Here is a 19,610-nt window from a genome sequence, read left to right as displayed (position 1 = left end):
TGCAGCTTATGGATGCTGATGTCACCTTTCACAAGTAAGACTGAACAATAATTTTGGTTATTTTACCATTTATAATAATATTTCATCATAACTGATGTTACTTACGTGTAACCAAACCGTGTGAAAACCTTGGTAAAAATTGGGGGATATATGATTATTCTAGTTGATGATTCACCTGCCTCAGAAATAAATGCAGGGGGTTTATTGGGGACCCATCCAAGATGGCGGCCGCGCTGATACGTCAGCTCCAATAGGCCCCTCCCGTACAGACATGTGGTGATAAGTGGGTTTCAGCTATTTTGATCATGCATAACAGGCAACACCGTGTGGATCACATTTCATTTATTAAGTAAAGGTGGACAATTTAACTAGTTTTTCTTAAATCAGTGTCATAAGACAAGAAGACAGTTACAAACAAACAAAATTTAGTTACAAATATATTAGGAAACTCAAGGAGGGAAACCAAAAGCAGGCTGCACTGAATATGCCATCACCAAACAGTGTATTCAACTTAAAGCAAAAAATACCCTTCTGTTTTTTTTTATTGGACAGGTTCATGAGCCTGCTACAGACAATCATAAAATGGTTTCTCACATCAGTTATCAGCCCAGAATTAGATACATACATTAGTTACACTAGACACAAAACAGTTTTGACTGAACAAGACTTTTATCCACAAAGAGACTTACCAAGACTTTTAAATACATACATTGTGTTCACAATGAGCTTTCAGTATTTGTCAACATCTCTTATAAACCTCTAGGAAGCAGATTTAAGTAACATCATGTGTTAACATATAAAATTTATATAAATGGAGATGTACAGGCGATATTAAAGTACACAATCTATTTTTATGTCTCTGTGTTACTATATATCCATAAATATTTGCATATTTCTTGTGTAAAATTACATGCCAGTCATTATAATTTTTCACATGAAAAACAAAATGTATATCCCATAATGCTGAGGTGATCAATACAATAAAGGTCATATTCTTTCGAATTAAATTTTCTTCAAGGGTGAACCAAGGTAAAGCTAAGTTGATACACACTGATCTAATCAACACCATAAAACTTGCCAAAAAACATTTTAAAAAATTAACGCAATTTCAAATTATTAATATATGCTCCCTATATCTGCAAGTTTATTGCTGTTTGTTGGTGCAGTATGAAAGCAAGAGTTGTTATTCACAACATTCTAAAAGTACAGGCCAATTAAGAATGTTGATACAGTATTTGTTGTTGTTTGTTGAGGCAGTGTGAACTACAAGTAGTGTGTCACAAATCAAAGATCAGACATTCATGATAGAAACTGTAGTTCCATACACATTTTTATTGCTTAAGTGCTAAATCCTATTTCAAGAGATTAGCACATTTTTTTTTTCACAAAAGTGATTTAACTAATTACATTTCTTCATAAAACCTTTATAAGATCACCCTTGTTCAATGTGAGTAAATACATTCACAATTGCTAGAACCCATGAAAGTGAAAAAAGATAAGACCATAATACACAACATTTGAAGTGGATCAGTAAAAGTTGTCCTAAAATTTTTAACAATACCCATCTAGTCTTAGGAAAACTTTAATCAACTTTTTTGATCCACTTCAAATGTTGGCTAGTATACTAATATTATGAAACATGTTTTACAAAACAAACATAAATTAACCTCAACTTTTTCTGATTTAAGCATCCACATCCACTGTCTAAAAATACTTTTATTAAAGGATTGCTTGCACCTAGCATCTTTAGGTTCACTGTGAAAATTAGATAGTTAAAAGCTTTATAAACAGCTACCAGATGATTAAAAGCTATTTAAAATGTTATTGGCAATCCGTCCTGAACACTTCTAAATCTGCTTCAGGGCCAGCTGGGGGGAATCGAAAACAGTGTTAATCATACTTTCTTAGATTAAAACAAAAATAAAAATTACTCTAGACCACACTGTCCTTTACTATGAATTATCATAAAAATGAAGCCAGTAAAATTCTTTATAAAACAAGGAAACAAACAGGTTCAGTAACTAAGACCCAATTTTTTCAGATTAACCAGTTATTATACCACATAAAATAGACAAAAACGACATAAGTAAAAATGTGTGTAGGCCCTTTGATTAGCTAACCTTCTGAGCAGCTTCTGATTTGGCACCATGAAACAGCTGGTTGTTCTTATCATCAACCTTCATCAAATGATCTCCACGCTCACTTAGAACCTGACTAGCCCTTCGCATCACATTTCCCATCTTCCTAACCACCGGAGGGGAGGGGCTGCTCTTAGATGTTTTTACAGCTGGTCCTGTAAAAAAAAGTAAGAAACAGGGTCATTAACTCTCAGTCAAGTCTAGAATCTTCTCGACGTTATATTAGTAGAAATTTCTAGATTCATCTTCTTGGCACAACGCCAAAGTTCGCCAGAGTTCATGTGGGCGCGGGATCACACATGCTCACATATGAGGTAAAATTCAAAAATTCGTTCCTCCAATCATTTTATCTAAAAAAAATTTTTAATCATTATTGAACATTAAAATCAACCACGTTGCTATAGCTTATGTCATTTTGTCATTATTCCGATTGAATAGTATTTGATATGAAAGTGAGTCAACACTTTTATTTTGAAGTTTTTTGCATGAGGGCAGGGGCGCTCATATTGTTAGAAATGTAAGCGCCCTAAAAAAAATATATATATCAAAACAGTTTTCTAGACTACCGCTCATTTCCATGTCAAGTTGTTGAGATACACACAGGTTGTGTGCGTGTCGGAAGAGGCACAGGGGGAGAGGGGCGTGGAATCAACTTGCGACTGCAAGTTCCTCACTCGCCTTAAAGGGTAACTAAACCCCTGGTCAGAGCCTGACTCCACCCACTGTCAATATTTGAAAAATGCAAGAAAAGTGGGCAGATCCCAACAAAGATAGATGCGACGAACTAAGCTCGTATCAAGTGTGTGGTGAGATCGTAACAAGGGCGTGGTGAGCTTGAACCTGCTTACGTCACGAGTCCTTTTTGGACCCAACATCCAATGGGAAAATTCAACTGCAGTAGCCACCGTTCAACCTGAAGAGGGCAGCAATCAGACGTTTTTACACCATATATTGTAGTATTGAAACACTTTATATCCAAATGTCAAAAAAATTACTAAAATCAATGAACAGCACTAATAAAGCATCATTCTTACAGATCATTAACTAAAAAAAGTTGGTTTAGGGTTTAGTTACTCTTTAAGGGGGGCGAGCGAGGGATTGACTGATCCCAGGCCAGAGGCCACACGACACAAACTGCTGCGTATGCTTCCAAATAAATTGCATTTTTCATTCCTAAAATTAACACAGACCCATATACCTACGAACATGTAAATAATTGGGCGTAATATTTGTGCCTCAATCCTGAGCGAGCAATTGTAAGTTTTGAGCACAGAGAACTATATTTTGCAAACACATTACATTATATTTTGAACAGAAATTAACAACCGCAAAAAAAAAATCGTTTGAGCAAATAAAAAAACTATTCTGTGCTCAATAAATGTATTTGCTTGTTTGCTATTATCCATATATTTACGTGCAGTAATAACCCGTCTCATGCAGTTTACTTTGGTGCTCTCTCACAAACCTCTCTCTCTCTCTCTCTCTCTCTCTCTCTCTCTCTCTCTCTCTCTCTCTCTCTCTCAACCTCTTTCTGTGCGCGCAGCGTAACAAGTGTGCCACAAAATCAACCAATCAGAAAATTAAAGGTCAATTTTGATTGGCTGTTGGTCTCCAACCAAATCGCTAGTAGAACCAAAGCCTGTCTGGTCGAACTATCTACAGCATCACGGAAGCTTACTGAAACAAATCTTAAAAAATAACTGACTACAGTGAGACTAGTGGATTAAAACACATTTTGGAAAAATAAAAGTGCCTTGATAGTTTTGTGTATTATAATGCTGTTGTGTTGTTTAACTTGCAATATTATATCTCATATTGTGATTAAAGTTAGCTTGACTTATCTTTTTCAAAGCACAGCTGCAGACAACCCCTAAATGTCCCACCAAAGCCACATGTGAGTAGTTTGTAATATTTTGGTTATATAATTACTGTGTTTATTACCTTTACTTTGTTTGTCTGCATTCTTAGCGTGCAAACTACATTTCGTTGCTTACGTTATCTTAATTTTTTTTAAATGAATTACTATATTAATTCTGCTAATAATGCAAAATGTTACTAAATGTAACTATTAACATATCTATTCCTGCTCCTGTAATGGAATACACGTACTTTGTATGTTGATTGCATAACTCTCATACATCCTCCCCAAGCCTCAAGAAGACCAATTTCAATTTAACATCTGAAATGTCTGGCAGCAACGTGCATTCTAGTTAACGTTATAAGTTTAAATAATGTTTAAATCATTATGGAGAACAAAGTTAAGCCTTTATTGTTCCCTTAGTTTGCCAAATAAAGTTATCCTGGGAGTTAGCCTACTGCTTTTTTTATAAATTACTTAACGTAAGCAACAAAATGTAGTTTGCACGCTAAGAATGCAGACAAACAAAATAAAGGTAATAAACACAGTTACTAACCAAAATATTACAAACTTACATGTGGCTGTGGTGGGACATTTAGGGGTTGCTGTTCTGATGACATATTTATCTTTGATAAAGATAAGTCAAGCTAACTTTAGTCATAATAGATGTTGTGAATTCTCCCCTTTAAGTTTACTGTGTGTGACGTTTTAAGTCATTACTTACGTAACTGACGTAGTGCAGAGTTTCCAGCATGTATAGGAACGTTCCGTAACTGCCTATTCACTATAATTCACTTTGCGTAGCAGTCAGATCGCGTGCTCACTCATGCAGTGTTTATGTGCAAGAAAGTTTGTGACGAGTAAGTTTGCATCTTTGTATAATCGTTGATGCATTTTATACAATTTACCTCAGCTGTGTAAATATTAACCGGGTTTGATGCATAGCGATCTTTTGAATTATAATTTGACACTGTTTAATGAGCGGATTAATCCCGCTAGCATCGCGGCTAATATTGCTGTCATATATATAGTCATATAATAAAACTACCTCAAAGTACACTATGTGCAAATGGTTACTCTTGTACAATAAATAACTAAATTGAGAAGATGACTCCGACTCCCTGACCAGAGTACTGCAGCGGTCAATAATATATCTATCAGCATTTAACGGGGCAATCCCCTACATTGGTCCTTCGAGCCGGATATATTGACTACTGCAGTGATGTCATCAGAAGACAGAGGAGCCTCTCTTCCACATGTTGAGACATCAGTCAGACCCTCAAGGCAGCGCCGCACACCCAAACACCTGGAAGAGTATGTCCTTGACTATGGCCATCACCGACCGGCCCTTTCCTCCCAGCCTACAGCAGAGGCCCCAGAGGAGCAGAAAGGAGCCGCAGCCGCAGTGGGTATAGCAAGTCCAACACGACCAGACTCCAGCCAGAGTGAGAATTCGGACACAAGTTCTTCTGACTTGTTGAGCATGAGTTCATTGAGGAAGTTATTGAAGTCCATGACAGATAAGGAATTGGATGAGGCTGCTACTATGGCTGTGCTTCAGAGCAAACTTAAACGCTACGAACAACGACAACGTCGGCGACAAGAATTGATACAACATATCACATCATTCCTGGATGAAGAAGAAGATTATGAGGAAGATGATCAGAGTGTTAAGACTGCTACACGTCCAACTAGATCACCTGCAGTAGATTCGCTTAACTCCCCTACCTCATCGTCAGGTCATGCTTCTCCTTTACTGCAGTCAACTGACATAGAGTCACATATCAAGCCAGTGTACTGTAATCCTGTAACGTTAGGGCATATTACTGCTGTGAAACAAGAAGCAAAAACACCTGTTGCAGAGTCCGAGCAGTTCAAAGCTGGATTTGTTCCAATAACCCCTGCTGTTACACTCCCTAAGTACTCATCAATATCATCAGGGTCATTATCTACTGTTTCATCACAAGATCGACATGCTGACATAGCAGACACTGTGCCTCAATATTTCCCTCCTTATGATGCAAGTCGTACAGGCTTTCAGCCTCTGGTACCACATCGGCCAATGGTACCTGTACCGCTGTCTCAGCATCCCAATGTGCCTCACAGCAGCTTCCCAACCCTACCTCATGCTACCTTACCTCCAAATACAGTTCCATTTACATCTGCATCAAGTTACTCGATTCCTCAGTACTCACCTATACATCCAGCAGCTTCAGTCACTCAACCTATCATTGGTGCTCCAGTTCCAGCTTTTGCTGTACCATCCCAGTTGCCATTTGGCAAGGCAATCAAACAAGAACAGGTAATGCCTTATCGCACTCTTCACTCTGCCCCTCAGCCAAAGATTCCTGATTTTGTGAATGATAATGAAAGGGAATTCGCAAACTTAAAGTTAGCACTGGACAACCTGCTTGAACCTCACACAGAGTTAGATGAGAAGTATAAATACCACATTTTGCTTGAACATCTCAAATTCCCTGAAGCACAGATGATTGGGCAGTCATGCCGGCATCATCCATATCCATACTCGGCAGCCATGCAAGCGCTCCAGTTGCAGTATGGTCAACCTCACCAGCTGGCTCAGAGTGAAATAGCGGCAATACTCACTGCACCAGAGGTTAAACCAAATGATGCTCGCAGCTTTCAGAGTTTCGCTCTTCGTGTTCACCTGTTAGTAAGCATGCTGTTGTCTTTAGAAGGGCCCAGAGGTATGGAGTTGAACTGCTGCTCACACGTAGATCGCTTGCTCAGTAAGCTGCCTAAGTACTTAAGAGATGGCTTCATTGAGTTTCTGCAGCTGCAAGGGAAGTTGACCTCCCCCTATATCAATCCCTACAACCTACAAGACTTTGCAGGATGGCTACAAGTAAAAGCTCAGCAGCAAAGACTGTCTAGTAGATTAGTGCAGAGATATCAGCAGGAAAAGCCAAGCACCTTAAAGGAGAAGTCTGTCGCTAAACCCAAAATCCAAAGCACAATCCTGTATCATGGAGCAGCACCAACCGAGCCAAAACTGCCTCTTAGCCCTACGGTATCTCAAAGGAGAACCTCAACCAAAGTCAACTGTCTCTTCTGTGGCAGTAAAGACCACTATATCACTCAATGCCGCCATATCAAAGAACGACCAGTTGATGAACTTTGTAAGTGGATTTCAGAAGGGAAACGTTGCTGGAAATGTGCTCGTTTACATGCACCTGAGGTATGCAACTTAAAGAAACCCTGCAGGGACTGTGGAGAAATTCATCTGCAGGTGCTTCATGAGGTGGCCCAGAACCATAAACCCAACTCAACATCAGATAACCATGAGAGTCGTATATACCTCCTGCCCTCACTTACGTCCGGCAGAGTCCTTCTGAAAGTAGTACCGGTGCTGTTACATTACAAATCCAAGACACTAGAGACTTATGCAATACTAGATGACGGAGCACAACGCACAATGATCCTGCCCACTGCCGTTCAGCAGCTCCAGCTGAAAGGTGAGCCTGAGACTCTCACTCTTCGCACTGTACGCCCTGATACTACTCATCTCAGTGGCTCTAAGGTCACATTCGACATCTCTCCAAAGGCTAACCCAGAGAAACGCTATCAAGTGTCTGGAGCCTTCACAGCTTCTGGTCTTGATCTGGTTGAACAGTCATACCCCATTCAGACACTACAGAGGAAGTATGCACACCTAAGAGGAGTTCCGCTACAGCCATTTAACAAAGTACGTCCACTGTTGCTCATAGGTTCAGACCAAGTACATCTCATCACTGCAAAAGAGCCTATTCGCCAAGGCCCCAAAGGGGGACCAGTAGCAATACATACAGCTCTCGGATGGGCTCTCCAAGGTGCAGTCATGTGTTCTGCAGACCATTCATCAGTGCAGTAATGTTTCTTTCTCTCTACCACTCACCCAGATGATCTTCTCTACAGGAATGTGGAAAGATTATGGCAACTGGACGTGCTGCCCTTTCGTAATGAGAAGCTGATTGTTCGTTCAAAACAGGACAAAGAGGCTGTGCAGATGCTTGAGTCCCAAACACAGCAAATCAGTGTTAAAGGAGTACTGCGTTACGCCACTCCTCTTCTGTGGAAAGCAGACGCACATAAGCTCAAAGGCTCCGTGCAATCCGTTCTTGCCAATCTGAGAAGCACTGAGAGAAGACTAAAAAAGGACATTGTTAAGGCCTCAGTTTACTCAGGAGAGATTGCCAAGCTCATTGAGTCCGGTTATGTTGCCAAACTCAACCAAAGTGAAGCAGCCCTGTCAGAGGATTCATGGTATTTGCCCCACCATTTGGTGAGCCATAATAACAAGCCACGATTAGTCTTCAACTGTTCATTCAAACACCAAGGTCAGTCTCTTAATGATCAACTCCTACCAGGTCCTACGCTTGGTCCGTCCCTGTTGGGTGTTCTGATAAGATTCAGACAACATCATGTAGCCTTAAGTGCAGATAATAAGGGTATGTTCCATCAGGTCCGTCTTCTGTCCAGGGACAGACCCTTTCTCCGTTTCATTTGGAGAGATCTGCAGAGTGAAAACCCTCCAGATGTATATGAGTGGCAGGTCCTCCCATTCGGTACAACGAGCAGTCCATGCTGTGCCATCTTTGCTCTGCAGCATCATGCACAGAATTCTGATCCCAAATATCCAGGGCTGCAGCAAATAGTGCAACAAAGCTTTTATGTTGACAACTGCCTCACAAGCTTTCCCACCATCCCTGCAGCCAAACAGGCAGTGGATCAATTACGCAGCATGCTAGCTGAAGGAGGGTTTGATCTTAGACAATGGGCTAGTAATCAGCAAGCCGTGGTGGCACATCTTCCTACTGAAGCCCGCTCATTGGCCACAGAGCAGTGGCTAGTCCAAACTCAGGTTGACCCGATGGAGCCCACATTAGGTCTCAGGTGGAACTGTGCAACTGATACACTTGGATATCGTTATCGGCCCATTGAGCATGCAACTCTGACTATGAGAGCAGCTTACCAGGTATTGGCATCTCAGTACGATCCACTGGGATTCATACTCCCATTCACGACCAGGGCAAAGGTGATCATTCAGCAGTTGTGGGCTAAAAAAAGAGACTGGGATGACCCAGACTTACCACCAAACCTCCAGGCAGCTTGGAACAGTTGGGAGAGTGAACTGACACATCTCAGTGCAATATCCATTCCTCGCTGTTACTCACCGACCAACACAAAAGCAGTAGAACATCACAATTCCCTTCATGTGTTCTGTGACGCCTCTGAAAGAGCATATGGGGCAGTGGCATACTTGGCAGTCCAAACTGACAGTGACATTCATGTTTCCTTCATCATGGCCAGATCAAGAGTCGCTCCTAAAAGGCAGCAGTCTATACCTCGTCTGGAACTTTGCGCCGCCTTAGCTGGAGCTCAGCTAGCCAAACTGGTGAGAGATGAGATGACACTTACCATCAGCCAGACAATTCTGTGGACGGACTCCATGACCGTTTTGGAGTGGATTCAGTCAGACTCTTGTCGATATAAGGTGTTTGTTGGAACACGAGTATCAGAGATACAAGAGTTAACAGACCACAGATCATGGAGGTATGTGAATACCCAAAACAACCCGGCCGATGATATAACAAGAGGCAAATCCCTTCAAAGTCTGTCTGAACCTAGTCGATGGAGTCAAGGGCCTTTATTCCTAAAGCAAAGCCCAGAACACTGGCCTACAAAACCTGAAGTTTCACAATGTAATGGAATATCTGAATTGAAAAGCTCCCCCTGCTATTGCCTAATGACAGTTGAAGCTGCTACCAACCTCCCCGATGCCACGCAGTTCAACACATGGCATGAACTATTGGAGGTGACTCGAAAAACATGTCAAGGGACGACCACCTCAGATGCCACGACTAGTGAGCCTATGACTACTAGGGAAGCAGAAGCTGTTCTACTCAGGGCATCCCAATTGCAGGACTTTCCTGAAGAAATCTCTGCCCTACAAGCACAGAAACCAGTTCCTGCACACAGTCGTTTGGTCAGTCTTGCTCCTGAGTGGGATCCACTGATAAATGTCATAAGAGTAGGGGGCAGATTACGGAGAATGGCAAATACAGACCCGGAACAGATTCACCCCATTGTGTTGGACCCAAAAAATGCCATAACTAAACTCCTTATCAGAGAATTTGATGAGCGTCTCTTACACCCAGGTGCAGAGAGAGTTTATGCAGAGATACGCAGACAGTATTGGATCCTCAGAGGACGCCAGGCCATCAAGCACCATCAACTCAACTGTCTGTCCTGTCAGCGCTGGAGAGCGCAGCCAAAGATTCCTCCAATGGCAGATTTGCCACCAGAACGCCTCCGTCTGCTTTGTCCACCCTTCTATTCAACTGGTGTAGATTGCTTTGGCCCATATTTGGTCAAAATAGGAAGGCGAAATGAGAAACGCTGGGGACTTATCATCAAATGTCTCACAACTAAGGCGGTTCACATTGAACTCCTTAATTCAATGGATGTAGATGCATTCCTTCTTGCGCTCCGCCGGTTCATAGCCAGAAGAGGTAAACCACATGAGATCCGTTCTGATTGTGGCACCAATTTCCGTGGAGCAGACAGGGAGCTGAGGGATGCTTTCTCAGTAATGGAGCAAGATCTTAAAACTAAGCTTTCTGACTACCAAATCAACTTCAAGTTTAATCCCCCCAGTGCTCCGCATTTTGGTGGAATATGGGAGCGTGAAGTCCGTTGTATAAAGAATGCTCTCCAGGTAGCTGTCGGAAACGAAGCAGTTACAGAGGATGTTCTGTCTACAGTCCTAGTTGAGGTGGAAGGGATACTTAATTCGAAGCCACTGGGATATGCTTCGACAGACATTGCTGATATTGATCCGATCACTCCAAACCTTCTCCTTATGGGGCGGCGGGATGCATCACTCCCTCAGGTAGCATATGCTCCTGGAGATATGGGGCGGCGAAGGTGGCGCCACTGTCAGAACATGGTGGACCAATTCTGGATACACTTTACAAGAAACTACTTGCCTACACTTCAGACCCGACAGAAGTGGTTAAAAGCTGCAGGAAATCTTGAAGTGGACTCTGTAGTGCTCATAGTAGACCCACAACTCCCAAGAGCTCAGTGGCGCATAGGCCGAGTTCGTAAGACATTCCCCAGCACTGACGGATATGTGCGTACTGCTGAAGTTCTTACTGAGGGTAAAATTTATATCAGACCAGTTGCTCGCCTGGTAAAGTTGCCGGCCTTGAAAGGTGATACTGAAGACATTTAGTGAATTCTCTTTATTACCCATTTGCTGCTCAAATGTGGGGGCGGCTGTTGTGAATTCTCCCCTTTAAGTTTACTGTGTGTGACGTTTTAAGTCATTACTTACGTAACTGACGTAGTGCAGAGTTTCCAGCATGTATAGGAACGTTCCGTAACTGCCTATTCACTATAATTCACTTTGCGTAGCAGTCAGATCGCGTGCTCACTCATGCAGTGTTTATGTGCAAGAAAGTTTGTGACGAGTAAGTTTGCATCTTTGTATAATCGTTGATGCATTTTATACAATTTACCTCAGCTGTGTAAATATTAACCGGGTTTGATGCATAGCGATCTTTTGAATTATAATTTGACACTGTTTAATGAGCGGATTAATCCCGCTAGCATCGCGGCTAATATTGCTGTCATATATATAGTCATATAATAAAACTACCTCAAAGTACACTATGTGCAAATGGTTACTCTTGTACAATAAATAACTAAATTGAGAAGATGACTCCGACTCCCTGACCAGAGTACTGCAGCGGTCAATAATATATCTATCAGCATTTAACGGGGCAATCCCCTACAATAGATATAATATTGTAAGTTAAACAACACAACAGTATAATACACAAAACTATCAAGGCACTTTTAAGTTAATAATAAAAAAACTTTCCAAAATGTGTTCCCTTTCAGTCGGTCACTACGACGTCACGTCGTGACCGACGAATTGGGAACTCGCTTAGAGAGACCAATCTGCTTTGTTTACTACAAAAACGCCAATGAACTTGGCATTGAGATATTTGCATAATGCTGGCGCCGCCCCGCCAGGTGCCTTTATAAGCAGCAGGTGCAAATAGGGAAATTAGCTTTTTCGCTTCGAAAGCCGGCTTTATCTGCTACTGAGAAGCTACTCTCTGCTCTTCTGGGAACGGTTGCTGAAGTTGATTGACAAGCAGTACTAACACAGCGGACGCTCGCAGTATTCCACGGCTCTGCATCTTTTTTGTTTTGAGTTTAGTGTGTGCGTTGCCTTCCCTGTGCGCATCATCAGCTGAGCACCTAAAGAGTGATTTCCCTAAAAGAGTGATACGTGAGAGCTCTGTGTCTTTTTAAAGGCAGCCACTCTCTCGTATATGCGGAGATCAGCGTCCTTTTCAGGATAGCTTTTCGCCCGTGCGATCTTGGATGCGAGAAGTATAAGGTTTCCAGTGACGGTCACGAGCGCTGTCTTCGTGCTCAGGCATCGAGCACTCCGGGGCTGCGTTCGTGGAGAGTTTCTGTTCTCTCTGTGAGAGCATAACCCTCTTGGATTGCGGAGACGACTGTCGTTTCTACGGGAACGCTGTCCGCGCCTTTGCAGTGCTGACGCCGCCATGGTGCGGCTGTCAAGCGCTCGCAGGGCGCCCTTCGCGTCACTACGCTGAGTAGGACGGAGGATGCGTCCTCCACCTACCGGCCTTCTCATCCTCAGCCGGTTGAGGCTCCGGTGGAGACTGCAGAGTCGTGTTCTACGATGTCTGCCGAATCCATTGGACCTCCTTCTGGTCCCGTCACTTCTGCAGCATCAGAGGGGTGTCCATTTTTCCTCCGAGGCAGAGTCGTTCCGGAGATGGCGGCCGTGCCCGCGAGCGGCGGAGACGGTAGAGTTGGAAAGGTTAACCCCTCTCCGCCCGAACCGTCCCGCCCACATGATTGGTACTTCGGAGCTGCTCGGGCCTCTCGGTCCTCTCCTCCTGTGCCTTTCTTTCCCGCGGCACGAAGAGCTGACGTGATTTGCGGCCGTCCGGCCGTTCAGCTTCACCCCTCACCTCCCTCACCAACGGAGCCGCTAAGGGCGGGGACCCCTTCAGTGGAGCGGGATGCGTTCCTGGAGGGACCACCCAACCCTTTCCTCCCGTGTTTGTAGACAGTCGTCCGGTTACGGACGCTGCCCATCAGGCATGCCGGAGAGGCGGCTTCGGCCCTGCACGCAATAACATTGCTGCAGGCTCACCAAGGATTTACGAGGGAGCCCGCGACCTTCAGTCGTGCGATGTCCACCACAGTGGTTCAAGATCGCCACCTTTGGCTGTGTCTGGCTGACATGACGGACGCAGACGAGAACAACTTGAATGCTCCTGTCTCACAGACCGGCCTCTTCGGCGAGCCAGGGGAGTCGGACAGCTCCGCTGCGCAGACTGAGGCGATCTCCTAGGTCATGCCCCGGCGGAAGAGAGCTGCCCTTGGTCCACCACGCCGGCTCCTCAGTCTGCCTCTCGCCGTCGGCGTCCTGCGGCGACCACCTCCGTTCCCCTCCTCGGACCCCATCTCGGCAGCGCAGGGGAACCGGTCGTCAGCAGCTCGCCCCGCCCGCTTAGCCGCTTCCCGTGAAATTCGGGAGTTTAAGTGGCCAGTGAAGGGCGACCCGGATTGGCAGAGGATCACTCTTCAGGAGATGGAGCTCCTTCCCCCGATAGAGGGTCGGGTGGAAAATCCTTGGTTTGCATATGTTCCACCGGCTGTTCGGCCGATACCCACTTAACCACACATAAGAGTGCATTCCTCTTCCCTCTCTAGGTCTCCGGAGGATCGAGAGAGCCGTGAGCGGGTTCACACCAGCTCCCCTACCTCTCCTCTATCGCCAGCGGGTGACCTGAGGAGTCCGAGCGCTCCGCTGAGGAGACCGGACCACCAGCACCCTCATCGGAGTCTGCGCTCTCCGTAGAGGAGACCAGACGACCGTTACCCTCAGCGGGCTCAGGTCAGTGTCACACACACATACTGTAGATGTTTATGCTGTCACAGCAGACGCACCGGCAGTCCCACCTGTCTCGCTTCGCTGCCCCACCGCGGGTACTTCGGTAGTGTCGTTATTTCTCCTCGTACGGTGCCTGGGTGCTTGGCTTCAGTTCCCAGCCCGTTTCGTTGGGTTTTACGCACGATCCGCCTCGGTTACGAATCCGGCACTCCCCAAAATTCGGGCTTTCGTTTCACTGTGGTGAAAGCGTCCGATGCACATGTACTGCGTGCAAAAGTCGATATCCTGTTGGCGAAGGATGTTCGAGCCGGTCCCTCTTACCGAGATGATGATGATGATAGGGTTTTTCCAGCCTTTATCTCATAGTACCCAAAATACGCGGTGGGTTACGATCGATTTGATTTACGCACCGGCTCTACGAAGGTGTTCTTTTTGGATGATAACGCCGAGGCTCGTATTTCAATATTCAGATCGGTTTGCAGCCTTAGACCTGTAAGACGTGTACTTTATGTGTCCATCTCCCCTCGCTTTAGACCGTTTTTTTCGCTCTGCGTCCTGGGGTGGGCATATTAATACTAAGTACACCGTTCGAGCTGTCTCTCTCTCTCCGTGTCTCCATGTAGTCACGGCATTAAAATATCAGAGAGAGAGCGTTGTTCGCATTCTGCTTTTATGTACGTCGACTTATAATAGCCCGTTCTTGGCAGACGTGCGCGAACACAGAGAGTTAATGCTTCGGCATCTCGCTCGTTTAAGTCTTCAGGTCGACTGGGAAAGAGCAACTTTGCCCCGTGCAGAGGATCCTTTTTCTCAGTATGGAAATAAGACTCGATCGACTAATTGGCGTGTTTAACAAGAGCGCGCAACCAGTCAGTTCTGACTTGCCTCGGTTTAATTCGAGGGAAGTACGCGGTCCCTCTGAAACAATTTCAGAAGCTCCTGGACATATGACAGCATGCTGCGGCTGTGACTCCGCCCGAGCTGCTTCATATGAGACCGCTTCAGCGTTGGCTTACGATCGAGTCTCGAGGAGAGCGTGGCACACCGACATACACCGTGTAAACATTGCACCTGCGTGTCATTTCAATTTTTCCCCGTGGTAGACCCGGCATTTCCGATAGAAGATATGCTAGGAGATGTGTGAAATTGCAAAAACAATGTCAGACAATGTAATATGCTCTGGTCCCCTCCCCGCCTACCGGGGAGATGAAACACATAGTAGATTAGTGTCTCTCAATGGATGGATGTCAAAGTGGTGCCCTCAGCATAACGTAGGGTTTATAGACAATTGGAAGCATTTCTGGGGAAGACCATTTCTCCTAACCCGAGATGGCCTTCATCCGTCATCGGAAGGAAGTGCTATACTCACTAAAAATCTGATCAATAGTCTTAATTCTGATATAGTCTGACTATCCAGGGTCCAGGTCAGGAAACAGACGGATCGGCTTAACCGTCCATCTGTTAGCTGCCGTGATATGTCAAGACCACTTATATCCCAGCACTTCGAGTCAATCTTACCGAAATATCAGCACATTTCAACTGTATCTGTTCCCCGAACAAATAAATACAGGGCACCGCTTGTTACATCTGGTACAAATCTGATTCAAATAAAATTAGAAAACAATACATTAACAGATGAATCTCGAATGTTAAAATTCGGCCTTCTTAACATTAGATCGCTTACCAATAAAGAACCTATTGTCAATGAAATAATTACAGACCAAAACTTAGATGTACTCTGTTTAACAGAAACCTGGCTTAAAGCAGACGACTACATTAGTTTAAATGAATCCACCCCACAAGACTATTATTATAAACACGAACCTCGATTAAAGGGGAGAGGGGGTGGTGTAGCTACAATATACAACACAATTTTTAAAGTAAACCAAAAATCTGAGCTAAAATTTAAATCATTTGAAGTAATGTTGTTAAATATGGAAATAACTGATCGTAACCACAAACAGCTTTCTTTTGCTTTAGCGACAATCTATAGACCACCGGGCCACCATGCAGATTTCCTTAATGAAATAGCAGATTTCCTATCTGAGCTTGTAGTCACTGTAGATAAAGCTCTTATTGTTGGTGATTTTAATGTCCATGTGGACAACCCAAAAGACGCGTTAGGACGTGCGTTTATAGATGTTCTAAATTCTCTCAATATTAGACAAAACATGACAGGACCAACGCATACTCGTAATCACACATTAGACTTAATTCTGTCACTCGGACTCAATATTAATGACGTCGAAATATCACCTCAGAGTGATGCAGTTTCTGACCATTACCTTGTGTCATACACTGTACTTCTAGATAGGATCACTCAATCTACAACATGCTACCGACTAGCCAGAACAATTATTTCCACCACTAAAGATAGCTTTATTAGCACTCTTCCAGACCTGTCCCAAATGAAACATGTAGCAGATAACTGTGACGATCTAGATATTGAAATAGAAAACCTAAACAATGTCTGTTCTAACACATTGGATCCCGTTGCTCCCATTCGAAAAAAGAGATTCAAAGAAAAACCGCCAGCTCCATGGTATGACCATCAAACAGCAGCCCTTAAAAAGGCAGCTAGAAAAATGGAAAGAAATTATAGAAGCACAAAGTTAGAAGTATGGCGCGCAGCATGGAAACAGAGTGTTAAACTCTACAGACAGGCTATTAAAACCGCCAGATCTACATATCTTAGCAAGCTTATAAATGAGAATCATAATAACCCTCGTTTCCTCTTTAGCACAGTTGCGAAACTGACTAGAAACAAAGAACAAACAGAAACCAATAGTAAACTTCAACACAATAGTAACGACTTCATGAACTTCTTTTCTAACAAAATTTGGGCTATTAGGGAAAACATCGTAGCTACCCAGGCAGCCACCACTCTACCCATTAGTTCACTTAACACTAGACTACCATACGAACATCTTGATTCATTTAAACCTACTACAATAGATGAGCTCTCTAAACTAGTCACATCATCCAAATCATCGTCCTGTATATTAGACCCCGGTCCCACAAAACTACTTAAAGAAGTATTCCCTGTAGTGTCAACCCCGGTTCTAAACATCTTTAAGTCATCGCTAGAAATAGGATACGTTCCAACAGCTTTCAAACTAGCAGTTATTAAACCGCTGATTAAAAAACCACAGCTTGACCAAGGAGAACTTAATAACTTTAGACCAATCTCAAATCTCCCTTTTCTTTCGAAAATATTAGAAAAGGTAGTGGCAAGCCAGTTACGCACATTCTTGACAAATAATAGTACATATGAAAAGTTCCAATCAGGATTCAGGCCCCACCATAGCACAGAGACAGCGTTGCTTAGAGTTACAAATGACCTCCTATTAACATCCGATCGTGGTGAAATCTCAATTCTTATATTACTAGACCTTAGTGCTGCATTTGACACAATAGACCACAGAATCCTACTCAATAGACTAGAAAACTATGTTGGTATCAGTGGTCAGGCGCTAGCCTGGTTTAGGTCATATCTAACCAATCGCTATCACTTTGTTTATGTAAATGAGGAAGAGTCATATCACTCCCTGGTTAAATACGGTGTACCGCAGGGATCAGTTTTAGGTCCTATCCTGTTCTCGTTATACATGTTACCCCTAGGAGACATTATCAGGAAACATAACATAAGTTTTCACTGCTATGCGGATGATACCCAGCTTTACATCTCCTCGCATCCCAGCGAAACACACACGTTTTCTAAGCTAAAAGACTGCATTAGCAATGTTAGTGACTGGATGGCACATAACTTTCTTAAGCTCAACTCCAATAAGACAGAGGTACTTATTATTGAACCAAATCGCTACAAACATAATATGTCTGATTACAAATTGCACATAGATGGCTGTACTGTGGTGCCATCTTCCACGGTTAGGAACTTAGGTGTGATGTTCGACAGCAACTTATCCTTTGATAGTCATATCGCCAACGTCTGCCGCACAGCATTCTTCCATCTTAGAAATATCTCAAAAATACGCCATATACTGTCTACATCTGACGCAGAGAAGCTTATTCATGCTTTTATGACCTCTAGAATAGACTATTGTAACTCGCTACTCGGGGGATGCCATTCAAATCAGATCAACAAGCTTCAGCTAGTTCAAAACGCTTCTGCAAGGGTACTTACTCGATCTAAGAAGTATGACCACATAAGCCCAATTCTGGCATCTTTACACTGGCTACCAGTTAAATATCGCATCCAATTCAAAATATCACTAATCACCTACAAAGCTTTAAATGGCTTAGCACCCTCATATCTTAGAGAATTACTATCAGAATACAATCCATCACGCACACTACGGTCGCAAAATTCTGGCCTATTGATTATCCCTAGACTATCAAAAGTGTCTAAAAGTGGAAGATCCTTTTCCTACTTAGCCCCTAAGCTCTGGAATGATTTACCAACCGATGTCCGAGAATCAGACACAGTCGATCATTTTAAATCTAGACTTAAAACTTTTCTCTTCAACAAAGCATTCGCATAATTTGTCTAGTAAAGGTTCTTAACTCGCAATAGTTTTTTTTTTCACGGAACAAAGCACTCACGGTCATAACACAGACCAACCAAATAAATAAATAAAAACCTTTTCTGCATGAACACTTAAAATGAATTGCATTAAATAGTTTGCCACCGTTTGCCACTGAACCTGCATTAACGACGACAGTGGGGCTTCCGGCCTTAGTCAAACGGTTTGGCACGTATGGTCGGGTTGCGATTTTGGTGCTTTCGTGTGTCTTGTGAATAGTATGCCATACAGACCCGTTTGCCACTGAACCTGCATTAACGACGACAGTGGGGCCTCCAGCCTTAGTCAAACGGGTTGGTATGTATGGTCGGGTTGCGTTTTCGCGCTTTCGTGTGTCTTGTGAATAGTATGCCATACATACCCGTTTGCCACTGAACCTGCATTAACGACGACAGTGGGGCCTCCAGCCTTAGTCAAACGGGTTGGCACGTATGGTCGGGTTGCGATTTTGGCGCTATCGTAAGTCTTATGAATAGTATGCCATACAGACCCGTTTGCCACTGAACCTGCATTAACGACGACAGTGGGGCCTCCAGCCTTAGTCAAACGGGTTTGCACGTATGGTCGGGTTGCGTTTTTCGCGCTTTCGTGTGTCTTGTGAATAGTATGCCATACAGACCCGTTTGCCACTGAACCTGCATTAACGACGACAGTGGGGCCTCTCAGCCTTAGTCAAACGGGTTGGCACGTATGGTCGGGTTGCGATTTTGGCGCTATCGTAAGTCTTATGAATAGTATGCCATACAGACCCGTTTGCCACTGAACCTGCATTAACGACGACAGTGGGGCTTCCGGCCTTAGTCAAACGGGTTAACACGTATGGTCGGGTTGCGATGTTTTTGGCGTTTTCTCCTGGTCCTGTAAATGGTATACAATATAGATCCGTTTGCCACTGAACCTGCATTAACGACGACAGTGGGGCTTTAGGCCTTAGTCAAACGGGTCGTCAGGTTTCAGTTTCTCTTAAAGATCGGAAGGCGACCCTTATTTACCATATATACCCTCGCATTGGGCCCCCAATTTCCTAAATCCTCAACTGTGGATAACATAATTATGCCGCAATATTTAGTCTGTCTGGAACTAAGCTGAGTTAAACCACATCACTGTGTGACACTTCA

At 43.7% G+C, this 19,610-nt stretch overlaps 1 protein-coding gene across 2 annotated transcripts in view; it reads right to left on the bottom strand.

Annotated features, from left to right (window-relative positions):
- Positions 1-325: 325 nt before the first annotated feature.
- stxbp6l (syntaxin binding protein 6 (amisyn), like) overlaps positions 326-19,610 on the bottom strand; it is a 42,695-nt gene continuing 23,410 nt past the window's right edge. For both annotated transcript variants that reach the window (XM_065263703.2, XM_065263702.2), the window contains exons 6-7: positions 2,121-2,293; positions 326-1,868 (exon numbers count right to left, since the gene is read on the bottom strand). In XM_065263703.2, the coding sequence (XP_065119775.1) occupies positions 1,848-1,868; positions 2,121-2,293 (194 nt within the window). In that variant the 3' untranslated portion in view covers positions 326-1,847. The remainder of the gene's footprint in view (positions 1,869-2,120; positions 2,294-19,610) is intronic.

The sequence above is a fragment of the Paramisgurnus dabryanus genome, chromosome 12, assembly GCF_030506205.2.
Source record: "Paramisgurnus dabryanus chromosome 12, PD_genome_1.1, whole genome shotgun sequence".
NCBI classification, from domain to species: Eukaryota; Metazoa; Chordata; class Actinopteri; order Cypriniformes; family Cobitidae; genus Paramisgurnus; species Paramisgurnus dabryanus.
Note: the sequence above shows the minus strand (reverse complement) of the source record. Positions and strands in the feature narration are given on the sequence as shown.